Source organism: Gekko japonicus, unplaced genomic scaffold, assembly GCF_001447785.1.
Source record: "Gekko japonicus isolate JY-2015 unplaced genomic scaffold, Gekko_japonicus_V1.1 scaffold743, whole genome shotgun sequence".
Lineage (NCBI taxonomy): Eukaryota > Metazoa > Chordata > Lepidosauria > Squamata > Gekkonidae > Gekko > Gekko japonicus.
In genome coordinates this window covers 572,126-596,972 of record NW_015167560.1, presented here as the reverse complement: position 1 = coordinate 596,972, position 24,847 = coordinate 572,126, and the positions used below count along the sequence as shown (strand labels likewise).

General features: G+C 40.0%; 1 protein-coding gene across 1 annotated transcript in view; it reads left to right on the top strand.

Annotated features, from left to right (window-relative positions):
* The window catches only part of TTN (titin), a 343,112-nt gene that overhangs the window by 144,518 nt on the left and 173,747 nt on the right, over positions 1-24,847 (top strand). The window contains 27 exon segments of the mRNA XM_015413748.1: positions 1-50; positions 165-242; positions 4,156-4,401; positions 5,643-5,738; positions 6,600-6,680; positions 7,590-7,655; positions 8,814-8,897; positions 9,249-9,311; positions 9,530-9,592; positions 9,819-9,896; positions 10,214-10,294; positions 10,761-10,844; positions 12,025-12,102; positions 12,475-12,558; positions 12,783-12,863; positions 13,034-13,117; positions 13,432-13,536; positions 15,792-15,902; positions 17,767-17,832; positions 18,250-18,327; positions 18,692-18,766; positions 19,064-19,144; positions 19,568-19,648; positions 20,942-21,025; positions 21,304-21,378; positions 22,099-22,176; positions 22,360-22,728. The exon segment at positions 1-50 is cut by the window's left edge and continues 1 nt beyond it. Coding sequence (XP_015269234.1) covers positions 1-50; positions 165-242; positions 4,156-4,401; positions 5,643-5,738; positions 6,600-6,680; positions 7,590-7,655; positions 8,814-8,897; positions 9,249-9,311; positions 9,530-9,592; positions 9,819-9,896; positions 10,214-10,294; positions 10,761-10,844; positions 12,025-12,102; positions 12,475-12,558; positions 12,783-12,863; positions 13,034-13,117; positions 13,432-13,536; positions 15,792-15,902; positions 17,767-17,832; positions 18,250-18,327; positions 18,692-18,766; positions 19,064-19,144; positions 19,568-19,648; positions 20,942-21,025; positions 21,304-21,378; positions 22,099-22,176; positions 22,360-22,728 — 2,600 coding nt within the window.

The window sequence follows — 24,847 nt, the reverse complement described above, 5'->3', positions numbered from 1 at the left end:
CGCTCTTCCTATCTTCATTCCGATGCCGGAAGAGAAGAAGAAAGAAAAAGGTCTGTTGCCATTCTGAACGCCTATGAAATGGATTCTGTGTATGCTTTTTCTTTCTGGGTTTCTTGGTGCGCTTAATGCATTCATTCATTTGTTTGCTTATTTCTTTTTAAAAGTAGCTAAAAAGCCGGTTGTGCCAAAGGTCTCCAAAAAAGTGGTCCCAAAAGCTGAAGAGGAAGCTGTGCCCCCTAAAGGTAGGGTTCTGTCATTATAAGGCTAAGTTTTAGAACAAATACTGGTCCAGTGTGATCCAATTAATTCAAAATGGCAACAGCAATGATGTTGATATCTATCCTTGAAACATGCTTCCCTGTCTCCAAAGGCCTGACTGTCTTGCTCAGAAATAAAACAGTAAACCACAAGCTATTTATTTATTTCCAGCATTCCAATATTTATTTCCACTTTTCCTCTCAATCAGGGTCCACAAGGCGGCAAACATGAAAACATTAAAACATGTAAACAATTTAAAATACAGTTAAAATTATAAAATTCAATTAAAAACACAAACTCAGAGCTCTAGAAGGAGGGGCGATACCATTATTGTGGGGTGTGCCAGGTAAAAGATACCTATAGAACAAGACAGACAAATCTCCCCCGGGAGGCAGCTCCAAACTTTTGTTGCTACGACAGAGAAGTCCCTTTCTTGGTTTCCCACTGGTCAAGTCTCAAATGGTGGGGACAACAAAAGCAGGGCCTCCGAGGGTGACTGGAGAGAGTGGTTAGGTTCATATGGGAGAAGGCAGTCCTTAAGCTATTTTGGTCCCAGGCTTAAGGTATTTAAAGGTCAATACCAGCACCTTGAATTGAGCCCAGGAGCAAAATGGAAGCCAGTGTAGGTGGAACAAGACTGGAATGATAGGGTTCCTATGATCCACTCCAGTCAACACTTTGGCCACAGGATTCTGTATCAATTGTAGCTGCAAGGGTATCCCCACATAGAGTGCAATGCTCTATGATACCAGGGCATGCACCACAGTGGCAAGATCTTTTCTGCCCAGGAGGGGTCGCAGCTGGCTCACCAGCTGAAGCTGCTGAAAGGCACCCCTGGCCACCACTGCCACCTCTTTACCCTTCAAGAGGTCTGGGTCCAGGAGCACCTCCAAGCTATGAATCTACTCCTTTACTGGGAGTGCAACCCCATCCAGAACAGGGGATAACCTGTTTTCCTGGTCAGAGCTTCCCCCCACCAGTAGCACCTTTGTTTTGTTGGGGTTAAGTTTCATCTTGTTAGCCCTCATCCATTCCCAAACTACCTCCAGGCACCTGTTCATGGTTTCCACAGCCTCCCTCGGATCTGCTGGTAGCATGAGATAGAGCTGTCATCTGCATATTGGTGGCAGCTCAGCCCTTGTCTTTGGATGACCTCTCCCAGTAGATTTTCATAAATGTTGAAAAGCATGGGGTACAAGATGGAACCTTGGGGAACCTTGTAGGCCAAAGGCCAAGGGGCAGAGCAGCAGTACCCAGCACCACACTCTGAAACCTACCCTCGAGGTAAGACCGGAACCACCAGTGCCTCCCAGTCCCAAAAGGTGATCTAGAATGATACCTTGATCTATGACATCAAAAACCACCAAGAGGACCAGGAGAATTAACATGGTTGCACTCCCCCTGTCCATCTCCCAGCACATGTCATCCGCCAGGGCAACCAATGCTGTTTCAGTCCCATAACAAGGAATGGATCTAAACAATTTGCTTCCTTCATGAATCTCTGAAGTTGTCCAGCCACCAACTTGCTCCACCTTGCTTGAGAATAGTACATTTGAGAATGGACAGTAGTTATTCAGCTCTCTTGAGTCCAGAGTAGGCTTTTTTAGAAGTGAAAGCACCACTGCCTGTGTCAAGGCAGCAGCAACCACCCCATCACTCAGGGGCATTTACTGCCTCCTGGACTCCCCCCCCCCAGCAGATTTAAGCAGCTAGGAGGGGCAGGGGTCATACAAACATGTGTTAGGTCTCAGACTTCTAAGTCAACATCCTTAGACTGCACAAACTGAAAGGCAATGCAGTTTCATTAAATATATCAGCTGATGATTACAATAAACCAAAACAGTGTCGTGTGCAACAGGAAAAGAAAAAACCATACAATATTGTACAAGTTTGCAATTTAAGCAAAGTAATTTATTGTAACTAATCAAAAAATAAGCTCTAGAGAGATATTTATGTTATTTATAGTCCACCTTTCTCACATGGTCTCAAGGCTGATCACACATAGTGAGTCGGTACGATCAACAAGACAGTATATTCAATAACTAATGCATTAGGATATTAAAAGACTGCAAACCACCAGAAAGTACAGGAACATGGCATAAGTGTCAATATGACATATTAAGCGGTACATAAATTACATAATAGGATCCTAGATTCAGGTGGGTATCCCTGTTTCTCTGAAGCAACAGAACAAAGTTTGAGTCCGATGGCATCTTTAAGACCAATGTACAATAGAAGATCACACAACAACGTACAACACCCAGAACAAAGGCTGTGTAAGGAAGGATGCTGAACTGCACAAAAGCTAATATATATTAAGAGAACAATAAGTACAAAAATAACACATATACAATATCATTCAATAAAGTACATACAATATTTAAAAGGTTCCAATGTAATTTGTTCATTTATTTCTATGATGCAATAAGTTTCATACAAGTCATAAAGGTAACGAAGGTTCCAGATATTAATAAATTTGTTTTTATTATCTTCTTCAGTAATAACATGTTTTTCATAAGCATAATTTCCATGAGGATCTGAGGTATGAGCATCTCAACAAAAATTTCCCATAATCAAGGTATATAATTCCTACAAATGGGCAACCAGTAACAATTCTTTGAGGGGAAGCAACTCCAAACATCTGCCAGCTGGATCCAGTCACCTTTTCCACTCAGTCTCATCCAGTTCTTCTTCTTGCTACAACTACCATCCCACCTGGCTTTTGTCTGTGCAGGTTCCATGATCCCCAGAGGGACCCCTTTTTCCTCTTTCACAAGCAGAAAAGTTACTGGATCCAACCAATATTTAGCAGGATGTGCTCATCATTTTTGTGTCTCCCATATTTTTCTTTAAAAGTTGAAAAGAATAGCATGTGCCCTTGATACAGAGGCAGAATGCAAATAACCTTTTCTGGTGGTGGAAAGTGTTGTCGAGTCACAGCTGACTTATGGCGACCCTGTAGGGTTTTCCAAGCAAGAGACATTCAGAGGTGGTTTGCCATTGCCTGCCTCAGCATAGTGACCCTAGTTTTCCTTGGATGGTGTCCCATCCAAATACTAACAAGGTCCAACCCTGCTTAGCTTCCAAGATCTGATGAGATCAGGATGGCTTGGGCCATCCAGGCCAGGGCAATCTTTTCTATGAACAAGTAAATCTAATTTCATCCCACTGATGTTAATGGAGACTTAAATGGACTGAAGTTCAAGCACTACAGACTAGCACAGTGGTAGATCAGGCTGTTCATCGGACATGTTTCTAAATGTTTCAGAAGTGGTAACAAAACCAGAACCCCCACCTCCTGCCCCCATCCCAGTCCCAAAAGTACAGGAAATTATTCCAACAAGAGGTAACAAGCTACATAAGCATCCTAAGAAAATAATCTGTTGTGAGAAAATTTAGCTTTTTAACACCTTTTCTGTTACCATTCTGTGGGTGTAATTCTTCATTTTCCCCCTTCAATCATCCTAACTTCATTACTCATCCTATCATTTATTTCAGTCTCTTTACTGGCCTATCCTGATAATACTAATTTGAACTCTCTTTTCTTCCAACATGTACTTCCTGAGATAATTGCTGGTGAGCCAGCACCATGATTTCCCTTTGAACAAATTATCCACTAAAATTATTAGTTTATTAAAAAGTCATACTAAAACACAAAGGACTGTGTATGTTTCCATAGGTCAGATAACTTTCAACAGTTTTTCTATCTGTTAGCAAGGTGTAAATACTATTTCTGCTTGTACCAACCATGTTGCCATCGTTTAAATAATACTGAAAGCTCCAGAGCAAAAACTACTCTGCTGGGCTCCTTCAAAGCTGAGGTATTTGTTCATGCATGTAGTCAGTGAATGTTCTGCAGATTTCAAATATTCATGCAATGTTATTTTTCATCAAAAGTTCCTGCCAAGAAACCTCAAGAGGTCAAAATAACTGCTGTAACTAAAAAGAAGGAAGCAGTTTACGAGAAGAAAGAAGAGATCCATGAGGTTCAAAGAGAAGCTTTTGAAGAATGGGAAGAGGATTATGGAGAAGAACATGAATATTATGAAAGAGAAGAAGGTTATGATGAAGGGGAAGAGGAATGGGATGAAACTTATGGGGAAAGACAAGTAACTTACGAAGAAAAGACTTATCGGGAAGAAGGTATTTTTCTTTTCTTCTTAAAGTTTCCATATGAGTTTTGTTTCTATCTCTCCTTTTTCTTTTCTTTTTTGTTTGTTCCTTTTTCTTGTAGGTAATTTTTCTGATCTCTTGTTTTAGTGATCTTTCTGGTGGAAAAAGCTCTACTGTTTTTGAAAATCTACTATTCTTTTTTCTACCAAATTTAATTTTTTGAAGCACTCAATGGACAGAAAATCCTTATTATACATGTTCATCCAGTCTCATACATAACTCTGCCATGATTCAACATATTCTAAAACTCCACCTACATACTGCCTAAATTTGTTTTCAGTATGGATTATGCTATGCATATTAGGCACTTCTGTGCATACCGGGTGGGAGCAGTTTTGACTGATTTCCCCCTTCTTGCAAAGGTCCTCTGTGCCAAACCCTACACTGTTCTGATGGTACAGTTCTGTGTTCCTTGTTTGGATATGAAGAATTCTGTACCCATGCATACTGATCGGTATCCAACCAAACATTCCAAATCGGTATCCAACCAAACGTTCCTTGTACCCATGGACCATGGGATCTAACCCCTTAGCTCGAGTCTCCTTCAACAGTCTGAAAATGCACTTCCACATGCACATGGCCACTTACAAAAGTAGAAAGGGTCAGTGTTCCCTCTAAGCTGTGTGCCTGAGAGACTGCTCATTAACACAGGAAGCCCCGCTGAGCAGCAATCTGGAGCCATGCAGGGTCTTGCACTACCCATTGCCCATTTTAAGATTATGGCAGTTATATTCTGCTCAGGTCATATGTGAACTGCTCTGCTCAGTAGGGGGGGGAATGAGAGGCAACATTGGAAAGGATACAAAAGTAGAATGTAGACCACTATTTTCAATATCTTGCTTTGTTCTAAAATACCTTGAGAAACAACAAATGCAAATAAAGAGATGATTCCTTAGATCCCACCTAGAATTTCCACAGTTGCAAGGAGGGATGATTTTTGCCAGTTGCCAACTGCCATTAGAGACTTCTGATTCCTCCCAAAGCTATAGCTGTGGAGGTGAGTCTCCATTTCCCAGGAGCATTTCAGAGGGCATTTGGGGCTGCTGTGAGAGGGGCATTTGGCAGCAAACATCACCCCCCCCCATGCCTGAGGAAATTCTAGCTGGGATATCACCTATATCACCAAACATTGGACTAGCTTGATTTGGTGTGCACTGCAGTAAAGGCATACCTCTGCATACCCCCTAATATCAATATTGTATTTATTACAGTGGTTCAGGTGCCAAGAAAGCCAGTACCAGAACGTAAACCACCAGCAATTGCAGCTAAAAAGGAAGAAAAGAAAGAAGTTATTGTGGAGAAAAAAGGTAGACTTTTAGAATTTTGGTATCAAAGGTTTCCTATTGCCGTATGCTTCCAATAGCTGATATGAAGTCATATAATAAAGTGCCTTCCTTCACTTGACTTAATCTGAATGGTAACTTTAACACCTGAAATCAAACTATGCTTCGTTTCAGTCATTAAAAGGTTTGCTATTCATTTTAGTGTGCTCAGAACTTTACCCTAAATCTTCCTGCCCTTGCACGGAGGAACTCAAAAGTCTGTGCTTTAACACCATCTCTTCCTGGTCCCCTTCTGCAAAGGGATTCAAAGGAATGCAGCACGAGCTGCTTAAGGGGATAGATCATAGAAATTCCAGGGACAGAAAATTTACTGTTAAGAGGGACATCCAACATGGTTTTTAAAAAGTCAAAATTTCATTGGCCCCGGTCACACAGGCTGGATAACACGGGGAGGAGGCTGGGCTTTTTGCACCATCGTAATTAGATCCACCATAATGTGATCCCATGCGTTGGTGGCACGCCACGGTTCCTTCCCTCCGTGCCTGCGCATCAATGAGGGGCCGGAGGGAAAAGCCGCGGCTGGCACGATCACACCAAGGGACTCTGGAGGCAGCCCGTGGCAAACCGGTTGCTAGTACCTTCGAGCAGGGAGTTTTTAATCACCCATTTTGGGTGGTACACCACGGGTTTTCCACGGGTGCGATCCACTTCCCAGATGTTATGGTGTGATCACGCCCAGATAATCCACCATGCAATCGTCACTCTCCTGCGGCAAATCCTCCGTGTGAACAGGGCCATTATATGGTAAACAGCCTGACAAAGTATGTAACTTGTATTTAGATTAACCATTCCACAGTAATGTGAAATATCTTAAATCCCATGCAGTCACTCGAAAACCTATAACTGAAGAAGTTGAAAGAACGGCTAAGGGACTGGAAGAAGAAAAGCTCAAACGGACCACTAGAGGTATTACCAAAGATAACTGGGTAGCTCAAAACCATAGGGCTGGTTCCCAAGATGCTCTTCTGTAAGCAGGAGGACATCTTTGATTAAACCTGATAAAAATTCCATGGGCTTAACAGTGAACGACATTAGCAATACACTTGCTTTCATTTAAAATCAAAGAAGCCATCAAGCCGGAGGAAATTAATGCCCATAATTCTAAATGCCCTCCTTGTAATCACAATGAAAGAACAATTTATTTGATATTTTATGGGGAAAGTAATACACAGGATTGCATGTTTCATTTATGTATTTATTTAAATATATAGCCTAAATATATATAAATATATATTTGTTTAAATATAAATAAAGAGCTCACAGTGGGGAACATAAAGTTATACAGTTAAACGTTAAACGCATTGAGGGATTAGTCCAAGACACTAAAAAAGTCTTAGTCTAAGCGTAAAAAGGATGATAACTGACAGCTAGTGGATTGGTGAAAGCATTTCTTATGAACTGTATTATTAAATGGAAATTTTCGTCATCAGCAGGGATATCCTGATAGTCTGCCCATACTAAACTCTCATTCACCATGCTTCAGAGCTTTTGTAAGAATACTTAGGAGGCTGAGAATTTCACGCAATGCTAGAACAAAGTCCACTGCACTCCCTTCAAAAGACATACCAAGACAGATGTCAACTTTTATATAATCTGTTTAATTATCTAGTCTTTCTTTTCTTGCATGATGCTTAAATTCTTTTCCTTTTTGGAAGCCCCTAAGTAGTTGTTTTTATGTCCCTTGTCACGTTTCCAAATGTGTGAAGTAAAAAATGTGTCACGCTGGGTCTTTCTGTCTTTCTAAATGTCATTATTATTCATTCTCATGTTGGTGTCTTTCTTCTGTTTGGAACTAACTATTTATATTTTTTTAAGTACCAGAAACTCCACCACAAAAACCCACACGGAAAATGGTCCAGGAGGAAATTTTAGAAAGGAGAGGTACGAAACGTACTTTTTCACCCTTTATGTGTACCAAACTGTGTAAGTGTGTGTGTTTGTGTGTGAGCACATGTGATATTCAAGTTTATTCTGTGTTGCCCCTCTTGGTTACACTTCTCTTCTACCCATTAGAGTGATTTCTTAGACCTGTGTCATTCCCATTATAAAATACTGAACAATATGATCATTCTGCATCCAGGCATAGCACCCGTTAATGGAAGCATTCCCCAGAGCTTAACAAAGCCCTGTTTCCCCTCTTTTTTATGTGCAGACAAACATAGGCATGTGGGTATGCAGTTCTACAGGCCATTGTGGAGAATAGGTCACATTCCTTGTAGTGTGACTGTGCCCACAACAGAGAAGATAAAAGACAGTGTTCTGTTAAGCCCTAAGGAGATCTCTCCCTGAGTAGGTGCTGCACTTGTACAGGGAAGACTAATATGTAAAGAAATAATCTTGGATTCTGTGAATTCTCTATATTGAGTTTATTAGTCTTCTCCATGTTTTACATTTTTTAGATTGGTCTGCAGTACACACACACACATATATGCACACACACATATTACAAATAATTGTACAACTGATAAACCAAGAGCCAGTTTGATGTAGTCGTTAAGAACAGCAAACTCTAATCTGGAGAACCGGGTTTGATTCCCCACTCCTCCACTCGCAGCTGCTGGATAACCTGGGACAAGCCATAATTCTGTCAGAGTTCTCTCAAGAGCAGTTCTTTCAGAGCTCTCTCAGCACAGGGTGTCTATTATGGGGAGAGGAAGGGAAGGTTATTGTAAACCACTCTGAGACTCTGAGTGAAGGGCAGGGTGTAAATCCAACTCTTCTTCTTTTCACAAGGATATGTATGTATTCCAGTGGTCTTATTATCTCTGCAGTTCTTTAGAAACAGGGATTTTGTGTGTTCTCCCTGTAAGCTTTCCACAGAGAAATGCAATAACTTAAGGTGTATGAAGAAACTGTATTCCTTCTCTATCTATGACGATTTTATTTCAATGTATCACCATGGTGTATCTGCCCAAGTCCTTGTGCTTCATACAGTATACGTTGCACTAGGTGGTTCCATACATTTGTTCCATGAACATAAATTTGTTGTCTGCTGATTTTTAAATCCAAAAGTACTAAAGTGAACTCTTACTTTTTAAGTGCCAACGGAACAAAAATGGACTATTTCAGAAGAAAAGGTCTCTGTTTCTTATCACAGAGAAGAGGAGTATTCATATGTTACAGGTACCTACCAAAAACTTCTTTCATTTCTTTTTACTCCTTGGTATTCTTGGTTTGTGTGACAAATCTTTCCTTTGCTCTGATTGTTGACTTCTTGTGGGCGTAGGAGTTAACTAGGTACATGGAACTCCCTCCCACACACTCTTTTTACTGGGAAAAATAGAAGTGAGTGTTCCTTTGAAACGCACGGATCATTATCCAGGCACAAGAACTTTATGAGTACACCAGAGCACATGTTCAGCTCTGGATGTAGCTGTTTCCTGTTGCATTTATTTGTTGTTATTTATGCACAATTTCAGTATTAGTCTACAATACTGGAAATATAACCTTTCAATCTTACAATTCTGTTTAAAGAACCAGAAGAGTATGAAGAAGAACAATACTATGAGGAAATCCCTGAAGCTCCATTGATTGAAGGTAGATTAATTTATGTTTCAAACCACTGTACTATTCTTCCGTAATATGTAACTCCATCTAAAGCTGTTCAGTCTCTGTTGTTATTGTACTCCCTTGTGGAGTTTGCTCCTGGTTTCTCACATGACTGTCTTTGTGTTTACATCCACCATTTCAGTATTATCTAGAATGTGGTATAAATACAATTTTTTAAAAAATAAATCTTACAATTTTCTTTAAAGAACCAGAAGAATATGAAGAAGAAAGGGTCTATGCTGAAATTCCTGAGGTTCCACCAGCTAAAGGTAGACACTTATATCAAATTACTGTAATATAAGATTAAACTCTTAGCCATGGAATGCTTGATTTGTACAGTTCTTAATGTATCTCCTTGTTGGTCAGGCTTCTAAATGTCTCTGTGTTTGCATGTTCTCGAAATTTCACAAGGTCCTTGTGTTTAAAATGGCATGAAGATGGTGTTAACATACTCTGCTACAATTAATTGACAAACCCATGTTAATATCTTTTAAGTTCCTGAGGTGCGTAAAAGAGTAGAAGAAAAAGTTCCAGTGGCTGTTCCCAAAAAAGTGGAGGCTCCACCCACTAAAGGTGAATATCTAAAAAATAATACACCTTTTGCCAGACCTTCTATGTACCACCACTACAATACCACCACCACCCCAAATGTGGCTGCTACTGCAACAGAAACATGGCTTTACCACTAACAACCACCATGTTAATCATATATTTGATGCCATGTTGGATTAACCATTTGATAACTGCAATGGTCATTAATAAAACCCATGCAACACATAAAATATCTGAATGTTTTGAAATCCATGTTGATACATTGAACATTGTCTTCATGTAAAGGCTTTGGTCTCTTAGTGCCTTTCTAAACTTTCATTACCTGTGTACCTTTAAAGTGCCGGAGGTACCGAAGAAACGGGTCCCCGAAGAGAAAAAACCTGCTCCATCTGCCAAAGTAGAGGCTCCACCAGCTAAAGGTACATCAATTGTCAGAAGAATAGCAAGATCCATTCATCTTGCTTATCTTAATTCTGTCGTTCTTTAAGCACATATAGATGTGCTACTTAATGTGGATTTGTTGTCTTTAACATGTTTGTGTGTATCACAATGAAGCAGAAAATTGTCTGCTTTGCTTTATAAAACCACTAGAGAGTGTCATTTGTGTGCATGATGTGATTGTTATTATGTCTAAATACTAGGTGTAGCATTTACCAACCAAGGCTTTAACTGACACATAATGTATTGGGGTCAGTGAGATCAATGTATGAATGATGCCACTATGTTCATAATTGCTGTGTTGCATCTATGAATGCTGAAAATTTAGTATAATGCTTTCCTCCCACCCCATTTTCTACTTCTTTGTACTGTATGGAATCTTTTAATATCCAATTCAGAATAAGAGTACAAAGTAATAAAAATCCTTTTTTTAAAACAATGCTAAAGTGCCAGAAGTACCTAAGAAACCAACTCCTGAAGAAAGAAAGCCTGTTGCTGTTCCCAAGAAAGAAGTGGCACCAGCAGCTAAAGGTACATAATTTGAAATCAGAGCTACCAAAAAAAAATTCAATCATCCATATATATATCTATATATAGGGGTCATTTCCTGCTGGAGCACAGCGAAGCAGCGCTCCGGCAGTAAGGAGCCCGGGGTGGCCCCCATCTGCCGCCATTCCTGGCCCGCCTGCACAGGCAGACAGGCCAGGGAAGGCCTGCAGAGCCTCCTGCTGCCTGGGGGGATTTAAATGCCTTTCTTTCCCTTCCCCATCTAAACATGCCTGGGTTCCCTGCCCAATCTTCTCTAGGCAGCCACGGGACACCTGGAGAAGATCAGGCAGGGAACCCAGGGAACCTTGCATACCTGCCCTTTGCAAGGAGGTGTGGAATTTGCAAATGAGTTATGCAAATAAGCTCCTGCACCTCTTTTTTTACAAAATGACCCCTCTGTGTGTGTCTGTGTGTCTGTGTATACATACATACATACATACATACATACATACATACATACATACATACATACATATAACTTAAATGGGGATTAGATAAATTCATAGAGAGGTCTATAATAGAACTTATACATGCCAGTGAAAACCAGCTTTTGGTGGGGTAGCAGTGGGAGATCGTAGGATGGTGGACCAGATTGACCTTTGGATCGATCCTTCAAGGCTCTTCTTATGTTCTGTCTTTGTATGTCCAGAAGTAGTCATGTTTACCTGAATTTCTGTAACTGGTGTATGCAGTTGTCTTACTTGGCCCTGGTGTAGGAGAAACACACCAGTCAGGGGGAAAGTCAAGAAATGTGGAAATGGCAACTTTTATTGCTTGAAAACACACCAAACACAACCTATGATATCTTCAGGAACAAAATCACTTCAGTAGTAGAGTCTCCTTTCTCCCTCCCTTTTCCCAGAGTGCCACTTGGTTATTTCTTTAAGAGGCAGTAGCACTTAATCAGCTGCAAAAAAGATACAGAAGCTATTACTGCTTTTCACATGTATATACATGCATATCAGGACCAGTGGTTGTAGAGAATCCCACATTTTTGTGAGCTGGGTTGGAATATTGCTCCTGGGACTCCCACTTTATCGTTCATGTTTATGTGTGACCACATTAAGCATGTGAAATCATTGATTGATTGTTGGTTTGTCCACTGAATTGTCAGAATCTTTTTCGCAAAAGTCACTTAAAATCACTTTTAATATCTTTAAAGTGCCAGAAGTACCTAAAAAACCAGTCCCTGAAGAAGTACCTGTTCCAGTTCCTAAAAAAGTGGAACCACCTGCCAAAGGTAGGATATTGAAGCAAATCAGCAACCTTTATACAATCTTGTTGGTTAAAATGTAATTTATATGGCACGTGAACTGATCTGAGAGTCTTCAATCGTGGTTGTTTTTTGTGGTGTTCCTGTTGTTTTCCTTAAGAGTGCATATTGCTAAATAGCATCTTTGTAAACAATTCCTCTCTACACTGCAGTCCGAACATTCTAGTAGATGCATTAAAAATATCATAGTTCTATCACTGCACTGCTATTTCTAAGTATTCATTTAGATTTTGGTTCAAAGTATGGGATGCAATTTAATGGTGTCTCAAGTCAATGAATTCTTCGTTATCTTGTTATGGCTACTACATTTCAGTACTCTTACATTTGATATTTTTAAAGTGCCTGAAGTCCCTAAGAAAGCAGTTCCCGAAGAGAAAGTCCCAGTTGCTGTCCCCAAGAAAAAAGAGCCTCCCCCAGCCAAAGGTATAAAGTTCAGATCTGGATAGTTCTAAAAACGTTCTTAGTCTTTTCTTTGTTTCTCTCTGTGTATTTTCCTCTTCATTATATGTGTGTCAGTTCAAGCCAGCCACAGTTAATTTGAGTCTTATGTGGCACATATGTTTGTTAATTAGTGTTGGTTATATCAGACATAATCATGTTTTTAGTCTGTGTACATTCTTTGATGTGCTTCTTTTGCAATTATTAAGTGCCAGAGCCGCCTAAGAAAGTTGTTCCTGAAGAAAAAGTACCTCGTCTACGCGAAAGGGAAGAAGCTCCCCCAGCAAAAGGTATCCTATTCTTTTAAAACAAAATGTACGTGTTACATCTATAGAGCTTTTGTTACATTCCATACATCTTCCATACGTTGTCATCACATCTTCTTTAATATTTTGAGTTCGTACTTTTGTTTCTATTCTTGTCACTTTGGAAATTCTAAAACTAAACAATCTCTTTGAAGTGCCTGAGGTACCGAAGAAAGCCGTCCCTGAAGAAAAATTACCTGTTGCTGTTCCAAAAAAAGTGGCACCTCCCCCAGCAAGAGGTATGCAAGTCTTGTCTTGCCTTAAAGAGCCTTTCTCTTTTAGCCCATCAGCTGCTACATTTTTTGTTCTACTGTCATGTTGCTAGTGACTGTCCAAGACATTCACATAATGATTGGAGTTCTTTGTTTTGTTTTTTAGTAATTATATCAGCTCTGCTTTGTGTGTTGCATATTAAAGAGCTTTCTGTCGTGTACTTTTCTCTTTTGCACTTTTGAGTTGCGTAAGTCAGATAATCATCTTTACAACAGTATCTTTAGCCACCAGGATTCCACATATCCTGATTAAGTCATAATGCCTTTAATGTCTTTCAAAGTGCCTGAGGTGTCTAAGAGAGCTGTTTTAGAAGAGAAAATGTTTGTTTCTGAAGAAAAAGTATCTATTGCCATTTCTAAAAGAGTGGAAGCTCCTTCTCCTGAAGGTATATTGCAAATGATTGCGACTGTGAGAAACATAACCCTATTTAGAAGCATTCAGTTGTCATAAAATAATTGCCTATACTGGTCTTCCCTACTTCCTGTTAACAAGGATATTGACATATTCTGGTCTTCGTTACTTCCTCTTAACAATAATATTGACAGATATGTTTACGTGTGTTTGTGAGTGTATTAGAGGGCTTCACATGTTGAAACATTTAACACGCAAGGAAGATCCTCAGAGAAAATGTCTTTTCTCAAGCTCCATTCAAAACTTAAGATGTAAATCATGTACAGCTGCAGAAAGGGGGAAATAACTCCCCCCAAGCATTATTTTGGCTACCAAAAACAGCATGGTGAGGCAGAAGGCCCTCTTCCCCATATGCCACAATTCTGAGGTGAATCCGGCTGTCCCTCCTTTTTAAAGAGACATTCCCGGCAGCTGCTCTATAGGTGTGGAGAGAGTGAATCCAGCCCTGGGAACAAAGACCTGACTCTTTAAATATGTAATGTCTGGTTTGGCTCTTATTTGAAGCTACAGAGCATGTTACAGAACTAGGCTGTGTAGCCAAGAAGTGTTGCCAAGATGCAAGGATTATAGCCATCATTTTTACAATTTGAAAAGCTACAATTTCTGATAGTCCCAGCTGCTGAGTATTGGGAGTTATCACTTCTTGGACTTTTAGCTATAATCAAGTGGGAGTAGGGGCAGGAGTTTCTCTTCTAAAAGGCAACCGCCAGATGAAATAGAGGCAGGCTGTGGTGCCTTCCTCGGCTTCTGTCAGTTTATTTATTTTTAAGAGCAAGATTTTTTACCCTGCCTTTCTGCCCTCATAGGGCCACCAAGGCCGCTAACAAAGTAAAACATGCGAATCAAAATGGTAGCAGTTGGCATAGTAGCAGTGTCTGTTGCACCTTAGAGTAGGTCAAGGTAATATATGGTACTGTGCAGCAGAAGAGATAATAGCGACAAATTAAAACAACACCTAACCAGATGCACAGTGCGACAGACATACTGTGCCATAAATACATACACGTTTTTCTTCTCTCAACACAAGACCAACCCCTGCTTTGCAGAAGCAGCAAACATTTGATTCCACTCAGCAGCTCAGCAGGAGAACCAAAGAGATGGAGGCCCCTTCCATTGGCCTGCCTGTTCCGACTGCTACCTTGCTGCTTCCGTCTTAACACTATTAGGATCCAGCCACTTTGCAAAATATCAGCCAGGAACAAAAGCCCTTTCCATCTGCCGGCTTGTGCTTACCAGTATTCCCCCCCCCCTTTTCTTAGCCTCTTCGAGATTTTGTCATAGATAGAGGGATAGAAATAAAGAAACCAGTCCATATGGCCCTGACCTGAATAGCCCAGGCAAGCCCAATCTCATCAGATCTCGGAAGCTAAGCGGGGTTGACTGTGGTTAGTACTTGGATGAGAGACTGCCTTGGAATACCAGCAGTCGGGAGGACAGAGGCAGGTTTTATTCAGCCAGCTCTCTGAATAACCTCCAGGCCCCCAGTAGGGGTCAGTCACCAGAGGTCAATGTGACTTCCAGGTGCGCGCACATGCACACACACACAAAATACCAAAAAACATTAAAAAGAGACCAATCCATATGGATTTGCTCGAAGGTCCTCCTGAGCTCCTCCTTCTGTGATCTATATGAAGCAATCAAAATTATTTAAGCCAGGAGAAGGCAATGCAAGAGTTCTATCCAGTGCACCAGAGCTTGTTTTTCCCCAATGAATGTCCTTCCCCTGTTTTCTAGAGGGAAAACCATAAAATCATAGAATCATAGAGTTGGAAGGGACCTCCAGGGTCAACTAGCCCATATTCAAGTCATCACATAGCGGTGATGTCGGATTACATCGTTCATGGGGAAAGGCCAGATAGCATTACCATGCCTAGCCCAGATGAAGAGTGCCATCCTAAACAGAGTTATATCCTTCCGAGCCCTTGGGCTTCAGTGGTATTAGACAGGGGTAACTCTGCTTCAGATGACACTGTTAGCCATTTTGCAGGAGGATCTTCTTATATGGTAACTGCAATGAAAAAGTTCTTACATCATCCAGATTTCCAGCAGTTACTAAGCATTTTATATGTGTATGTCTTTAGTGTATGATATCCAGTTCTCTGTGCTATGTCTGCATGTCTGTAGCAACCATAAAGACTTAATAAAAATGGCTATAAGAGCTAAAACCACATCTCAATGCAATAATAAAAATAAATGATTTTTAAAAACCCACCTTTGAAATACCAACAGTGGAAAGATGGACTGAAGAAGTGGAAGAAGAAGAGGAGGAGGAGGAAGAAGAAGTTTCCGTTTCCTATGAACAACAAGAAGAGATTTCCTATGAACAAGAAGAGATTTCAGGTATGCTACTACAGCATACTCAGATAGGGTTGTTGTAATAAAGAATACCCATAGAGGGAAGGCAACATGATGTAGCTCTATCTCATCACATCTTGGAAGCTAAGGAGGGTTGGTACTTGGAAGGGAGACCTCCAAGGAAGACTTTGCAGAGGAAGGAAATGGTAAACCACCTCTGCTTCTCACTCGCCTTGAAAGCCCCTTGCTGAGGCAATTTACACACATACACACAAACAACGCAATACCCATAATTCCTTCATTTCGGTGACTTGCATATAAATTCCATGCCTTTCTGAAGGCATCATCTGCTACTTGTGGTATGATTTACATCATAAATAATTGCATAGCTTAATCTAAACAGCAGATTAACAGTGCAGTCCTATGCAGAGTTACTCCATTCTAAACCCATTGATCTCCATGGATTTAGATCTGAGAATATTTAACTCTTCCTTCCTAGCATTTCTCAATTTAAGTAATTGGTCAGTTTTATAGAATTTTCTTATTTTGCTGCTTTGCCTCTGTATCCTTCTTTGTTTCTGTTTCTTATTCGTTTGGCTTAGCTGGGATAGCCTGAAGACCTTCTAAAACGCAGGGTTGGATAAAGTGCAAGAATTCCACATGCACGAGAGTCCCTGGCCAAGTAGAAATGTACTAAAAAGCCCGCACTGGCAGCTATTGTATTTCAGTTTGCATCTCCACTTGCACAAGACATTATGCAAGTAATTGCAGGGATTTCAGCATGTCTAGCACTATTACTTGTGCAAGTGGAGCTGTGCTAAGTGGTAGAAAAGAGTCCAGTAGTGCCTTAAAGACTAACAACATTTGTTTTTACGGTATGAGCTTTCATGAGTCACTGCTCCCTTCAGTGACTCATGAAAGCTCATACCCTACCACAAATTTTGTTAGTCTTTAACAGGGTTCGTTTCGTAGAAAAAGAGCTAGGGGAACTCATTAGCATAACTAATTAGCATATGCCACACCCCCTGACATCACCGGAAGTGTGTCATAAGGCCACACCCCCTGCCATCACCAGAAGTGTGCCATAAGGCCACACCCACCACTCAGTCTTAGTCTTAAAGGTTAGTCTTAAAGGTGCTATTTGTTAGTCTTAAAGGTGCTATTTGAACTCTTGGACTATTTTGCAGCAACAGACTAACACAGCTACCTCGGGGAAGCTCCTGGATGGGGCTGGGAGTCCTTGCGGAGGCCACGTGGAGTGGCCTCGGCCAGGCAGAGGGGGAGGACGCCAACTTACCCTCCTGCTTCTTCCTCCTTCTGCAACAGAATGAGGCTGGAAGAAAGGGGCGGCCGGAAGAAGGGGCGGGGCTTCGTCGTGTGCCCCGCCCCCTGCACCTCACCCGGGGAACTGCGATCCCCCGCGATCCCCCCCGAAATGACTTCTGGTCTTTAAGGTGCTACTGGACTCTTTCCTGCTGCGACAGACAGACTCACATTGCTACCCATCATCTATCTTGTGCTAAGTGGGTTTGCATATCCATTCAAATATCACTGAATCCAACCCACACCCTATGTTGTGAATGTCTTAAAGCTGCTGAGGTAATAACTGTCCCTCTTAAAGACAGATAGATGTATTAACGATACAATTATATTCAGAGTTACTCCAGTCTAAACCTATTGACTTGAATGCTTATGCTTCCAAGATCATACAGTGTCACACCTTGCGTAAGCATTTACTGAGCTTGTCACCATCTGAAGTGGTCCTAAGCCAAAATTTCTCCGCAAGTCATGTCATTTTTGTGAGCATCTCTGCGTCTCTAACAAATATTGGTTTTCTTGTTCTGCTGGTAGTACCAACATTCTTATGCCGACTGTTTCAATTGTGCATACTTAACACTATCTTTAACAGAAGAGGCCTACTACGCTGAGGAGACGGTGCACATTACTATTCCTGAGGAAGTGCCACCCCCTAAAGGTATATCATCAACTCTTCAGTATAAACATTTGATAGCTGTCTCTCTTCTAGTTCAGTTTTCGCATTTGCATATGTTCTTATGTGAGACTGCAAACTTCAACCAGCTTGCAAATGTACGTGCCTTTCTCAGTTTTGAAAAGACACACTGTCTTGTTTTACCTGTTTGAGCCCTGTCAGATGTAACAACTTCTCCAGCCATAATTATTTGTGTTGTTGTTGTTGTACGTACATTGTTCCATCCTACTGTGTACAAGTTGTTGTGTTTTATTGCATTGATGCATATACATACATCATGTTTGGAGTTAAGTAAAAAAAATTACCATCTCTTTATTTTCATTACTGTTTGAATGAACATATCTAATATTCCACACAAAGTACACAAAATACATTACATATTCTTTACTGTTCTTCCTGAAGTGCCTGAGGTACGGAAAAGACCTGAACCAGAAAAGAAAGTTCCTGTTCTGAAAAAAGTGGAAGCTCCCCCAGCCAAAGGTACATACATAAACTAACATAAGAACATAAGAGACGCCAATGTTGGATCAGGCCAAAGGCCCATCCAGTCCAACACTCTGTGTCACACAGTGGCCAGAAATACTGGGTGCCCACAGGAGGTCCTACTTCCTAACAGTTAGGAAAAGCAGATTTTTCTGCTTTCTATTATCTAATCTTCTGTGCGGAAAATATATGAGCTGAAATTAATCTCTTTTGTGTAACAATTACTTGTTCCTGATACCTGTCTAAACCATCTAGTTGTATGTTTGCTAGGTGAAACATGTGTGTTACTAGCCTTCCGTGCACGCCCCCCCCCATGTTACTGAAATCACTCCAACATGATAAAATTCTGTGATTTTTTAAGTGGTCAAGAAAGTTCCTCCTGAAGAACGGGCACCACCTGTTACTCCTAAAGTAAAAGAACCTCCACCAACCAAAGGTAAACAGGAAAAACTCTTCTCAGTAATGTATTTTGTCCCTATAATGTTGTATCTTTTTGTTGGTCAGTTTCACATGGGATCTATTTGTACTGAAAGAGCAATGCTATCTTGAGGGGTTATCACCACATCTCGGTCATTCTTTTAATCTTCTGCCAATAGTGTTGTCAGTGCAACTGTCTCATATGTGTGTTATGTATGTGGTTAAAAAAAACCCATGTATTTCTAGCTATTTGAGATAAAATCCCATGCTAAAAAATTTTCACATGGCAATATCCCTACAATTATTGTTTTTAAAGTGACTGAAATACAGAAGAAAAAAATAATCACTGAAGAAAAAGTATCTGTTACCGAAAAGAAGGAGGCTCCACCCAAAAAAGGTACATTGAGTTATAAACTTTACAGAAAATGTCTGTCTTTTAATATTGTCTGGTAATCTAAGAACCATATAGCCAGTTGTATATGTCCAAGGAGCTGTAGATTTCTGGTTCTCAAATACTGGTCCCCTAGGCTATATAGCAAATTACCTTCGAAACTGAGAGCACTTTAAAAGTCAGCTGGTGCAATGGCATTGGGATCTATTTTTCAGCCAAAACAGTGGCAAACAGTCCCAGTGGGCATGACCAGAACAATAGGCACACTTAAAGTAGCTCTTAGGATCCCAGCCTCTGTCTGTACCCTTATCAGTGTATGTTAGTGTCCGTTTCCCTTTTGACTTACATCTGGTATGTCATTGTACTTGATTGTATAGTTGTTGTCTTTGAGTGATTCAAATCACCTGAAAACACATAATGTCTTTAAAGTGCCAGTTGTGCCAAAGAAAGCTGTGCCAGAAGAGAAAGCCCCTGTTCCAGTTCTGAAGAAAGTGATTCCACCAGCTAAAGGTACATCACCTCTCTCAGACCACAGAAGGCAATTGCATATCAGGAACGTGTACCATAGGATGTTGTGAAGCAGCTGGTTTTGAAAGAGGCTGTTTTATACTTTCCTAGAAATTCATAGAATATTTATTCTGCTTCTACTTTTAAACAAATGCAGAATATTTAATACCTAGGACAAGAAGTTTAAATCTTGTAGCAATTTGCTCTGTACACTTCCAGCTTTTATCAAGCAGCAAACCTTATGGTACCATCCAATGCACACATACTTCAGATTGCACTGATCGTTGATTAAGTAGCTTGTTTACTTAATACATTAATCAACTAAATTTTTAGTACGTTAATGAACAGGGGCCAATTTTAAGGAGCGGGAGTCAAAACTGCATTGGATGATTCTGGGAGCTAAGGGTACTCTTCCTTTATTTTGAAGCTATTTTGATATTACTGTGTGATTGTAATTGGTAAAGAAAGAATAATCGATGGCTGTGTAACAAAATTATAGGCTGTTCTCTCTAAAATGCATCGTAGTTTTTTTTAAAAAAAGATTTTACCTTTCCTTCAATCCCTTAAAATGGAATGTAAATTGAGAGTTTGGTTGAATGTAAATTTACATGTTGAAATTGATCAATTGGTTAGAAACTAGTGATTGATCTACTAAAATCCAGCTGACGGCATGGATTATTTTGAATAGTCACTTTGGGTGCACAGCTCAAGCCTTTGCTGTTATGCAGCTGCTGATTGTGTTCAGATCTTCAGTGGATTCCGAAGTATGCAATGTCTACTATGGTGTTGTTTATTATGTCTGTGATTCGGGCAGGTCCTTTGGATCTCCTTGTACATGTCCATTGTTTTGTGATTGTTACATTTGACTACTGATAATGACATTAGACATACCTAGTCTAATTTACTTCCCCTCCTCCCAATTTGTTCTTGGATATGCTTTATCATTTCCATGTTTCAAAACCTACATTTTATGTGTGTGTGTGTGTGCGCGTGTGTGTGTGTGTCTCATATAAAAGTGCCTAATTTAAATAAGAAAACTAAGAACAAAATAGCTATTCCTGTTCTTGGGAACGGAATAAATTCCAGAAAGCAAAAGCTTGTTAGCCAGTTATGTAATTTTTAAATCTCTGTGAAATGTACGTTCACTTATATATGTTGGTCCTTTTTTTCAATTATCAGTGTATCAAATGTGTGTTGGTTTATACTTTTTTGTCATCTTATATTACCAACAATTATACAGCACAAAAAGAGGTTCACATTTACAATGTAGTTTTCTTAAAATTGGTATCTTTCAAGTGCCGGAAGTCCCAAAGACAGTTGTCTCAGAAGAAAAAGTATCCATTGCTGTCCCCAAAAGAAAAGTCGCTCCTCCAGAAAAAGGTACTCAAGATTTGGACTAAAACAAACTACAGGCAGATAATTTGCTAACTGGTTTCCTGTTAGTTCACTTGTCCAACACTATATTACTTTGGAAATTCTTTTTCCCTCCGAATTCAGAAAGTGAAGGAACAGCACATGTCTCTCTTCATTATTTTATTTAAATGAAGAAGACTAGCCCTTGATGTTATATAATTTTTGTAACAATAAACATTCTCATTGTCTGCCTCAAGTAGTATTTCTCCATAAGACATACTAAAGTTAAATTCTGTCTTTAATAGCTGTGGAAGAGCAGTGGGGATATTCAGAGGAAGTATCTGTTTCTCTCCATACAAAGAAGGAGATTTCTTATACAGGTATGAAGTTGGGAGGCTGGGGAAAGAGACCATTAAAAAGTTTAGCAGTGTAGGTTGCAACTCAGTCTGAAATGTTATATAATGAAAATTTATAGCTGTTGGGGCTAAAGAGTTAATAGTCACTCCATGATGGTTCCAGGTATTTTCTCAAATACAGTTGATTAATGATCTAATTTGACAGCAGTAGCACTATTTGCCCTGTATTTTTGTTGCAATATCTTGTTGCAACTGAACAAAAAAGACTGTGTCAGTCCTCTTAAAATAGCAAAACAGTTCAGGGTACCATAAGTCAGTTAGGCTTAATGAGGGAAACTTTTAAAAAAAATCAGTACCATATCCTAGCCCTAATACCTGACCAATGGACTAAAGGTTATGTTGAAAATATCATTCATCTTATGAACATATAGACTCTTTCTATCTAGAGAATTTTATGATGGTGGCACATTATAAAAAGAAATGCACAATTTTTGTACCTTTGGGCTATGTAATAGATTTCCAAGGTTTCGTGTCTCACACAAATGAAAAAAAATTACCATAAAAAGAATACACTCAAAATTACACATAAATTTCATTTCGTTTTGCTTTGTTTTTGTCAAAGTTGTTTTTTATTTGGTCTGGAAGTGGAACTGTGTGTTTTGTCAAACTTCTTGCTGGTGTTTTGTGGGCTTCTATGTAGTCATTTGAAATCCTATTAAATATAAATATACTATGTCTTTAAAGTGCCTGAAGCACCTGTGAAAATTACCCCTGAAGAAAGGGTACCAATATCTATTACCACAAAAGTGAAGAAACCCCCAGGTAACAGTATGTTTGATATTGTACCGATGTGTGTTCTCTTTGTATGCTATAAATGTATCCTGTACGTTATTCTGTAGTATTTCTGTGTGTTCTGTTTTGGTTAATTCTTACATTGCATTGGATTTGGTTCTTAGTATGCATGAATATTGTAGCTAAGACTCACAACAATTCATATCTTTAAAGCCCCTGAAGTTCGTAAGACTGTTATTCGAAAAGAAGTGGTCCATGTTGAAGTTCCTGCATTTGAAGAGGAGGAGGAGGAGGTTCCTCAATATGAGGAAGAAGAAGAAATTCCTCAATATGAAGAAGAGGAAGAAGTTCCTCAATATGAGGAAGAGCCTCCCCAATATGAAGAGGAAGAAGCTATACAATATGAAGAGGAGAAAGTCACTCACTATGAGGAGGAAGTCACTCACTATGAGAAGGAGATTAGCCGCTATGAGGAGGAAGTCACTCACTATGAGGAAGAAGTAATTCACTATGAAAAAGAAGAAGAAATTCCTGCATATGAAGAAGAGGAAGAAGTTCCTTCTCCACCTCCCCCAGCTAAAGGTAAAATTCAGTTTTCCAGTATATTGAGGAACAAAGGGATCTTTTTTATTTGCTGTCATGTTAGAGATTTTTCTTTTGCGTTCAATTACTTTTACTTTTATTTGTTGTGAATATTTTGATCACGTGCAAGTGATGTGTGTTGTGTACAGAATTATATGTGTACAAATAGTTTGAGCTGAAGTAATACCCAAGATGAAAATAAATGGGAAATTAGCTGTTTCAGGGATATCCAAAATGATCCCTAAAAGCCCAGAATTCTGTGAGTAATGAAAATTTATTTCCCAGAGCCAAAATGGAGATAGAGGAAGCTGCTTCACCATGCAGCTGTTTAGCAGCATCTCCTGCCTTTTAAGTTTTAAAGAGCCATTATTTTCTATGGGAAGACCTAGCCTCTGAAATTGGATGCCAGGCCTACCCTGTATAAAATAATGGCCCTTTAAAGTGTAAAGGGACTGGGAATGACAACTATCAGCTGATCAGGAGACCTGACCTCTAAGGCTAGGTCCACCGCCCACAGAAAATAATGGAACCATTATTTCTTATGGGAGGTATAGAGACCACGTCTACAACCCATAGGCAGTAATGGGTCCATTAGTTCCTATAGGTGGTAGACATAACCTGTTTACTGTTCAGAGGAAATAATGGCCCAGAGGCCAGGTCTACTTGATCAGTTGTTACTCAGAGTCCCTTTAAAATGTAAAGGGTCGTTGTTTTCTTTGGTTGTTGACCTCCCCAAATAGGTGCTTGCAAGACAAGCTTTCCATCCATCCCTCTCTGATCCTGCTGCCTCAGGGTGGTGGAGGAATGGAGGGACAATTAATAAAATTGTCCCAACTTTCCAGATCTTGAACAAAAAATCCTGAAGAGTCCCCAAAATCCAGAATAATGAAAACCATGCCCTCCCCAAATCCAGATCCTAAAAAGTGTCACGAACCAAATTATGAACCGAATTTCATGATAAACCAGGCCAGTTCGTGCATTCACAGACAATGATTAATGCAATTGTGATGTTCGCAAACCGCTCATGAACTTGTGAGTTGTGCCGCCACCACGGTGCAATGCAAGTGAGCTCAGAAGGCATTTAAATTCCTTCTTTCACTTGTGAGGGCTGCTGTGGCTTCCATGAGGGGAATAAAAGGCATTGCTGAAATGACTTGCTTCTATTAGATGCAAGCCAGTTCAGCAGTGCCTTTGGCTCCTCCCCTGCGGAAGCAGAAGGGAGCGAAAGGGATTGCTGAACTGGCTTGCATCTAATAGATGCAAGCCAGTTCAGTGATGCCTTTTGCTCCCCCCTCCCCCCACTTGGAAGTTGCATGAACTTCACGAACCCAAACTGGTTCAGTAAATTGTAAAGTTCATGGAGGTTCACAAACCATGGCTCATGAGACCCCATGAACCACAAACCTCCATTTTCCTGGTTTGTGCCCAATCCTAGTCATCAGTACTTTTACAAAAACTTCCATAATTAGTATTTATCTTCTCCCAGTTCTACAAACCTTCTGAATTAGTACATCAGCTGTATTTGGAAAACTGGCTGTAATATATTATATGGGTTACTTAATATCTACCATAAAATGAGGTAGAACAAAGATTGAGTCCAGTGGCACCTTTAAGACCAACAAAGTTTTATTCTGGGTATAAGCTGTCATGTGCATGCATATTTCTTCACAAAAGCTTATACTCAGAATAAGATATTTGTTGGTGTTTAATGTGCCACTGGACTCAAACTTTGTTCTGCTGCTTCAGACCAATGTGGCTACTCACCTGAATAAAATAAGGTAAAATGCCTTTTACCATAGAATGATATTCTGCTGAACAACACCAGCAGAGAATGAGATCAATAGTTATATGGCCAATATAATATAACGGCCCCTTGCTCCAACACTGTCATCCTGTCCATTCTATGGAGGTGGCCATGGTGTTTCATCCTAACCTACGATATGCACCCTCGTCAGTCATATCTTTATTTCTCTGGTCACCATACGGTGGAATGAGAAAATCTTTTAATGCACCTCATCCCACAATGATCTGCAAACTAAGCAACTGACATTATCAAAAGACTCCTTTAGCAAATGCTACACTCCAGCTTCAAACCACGCACTGAGCTTCAGTCCATATG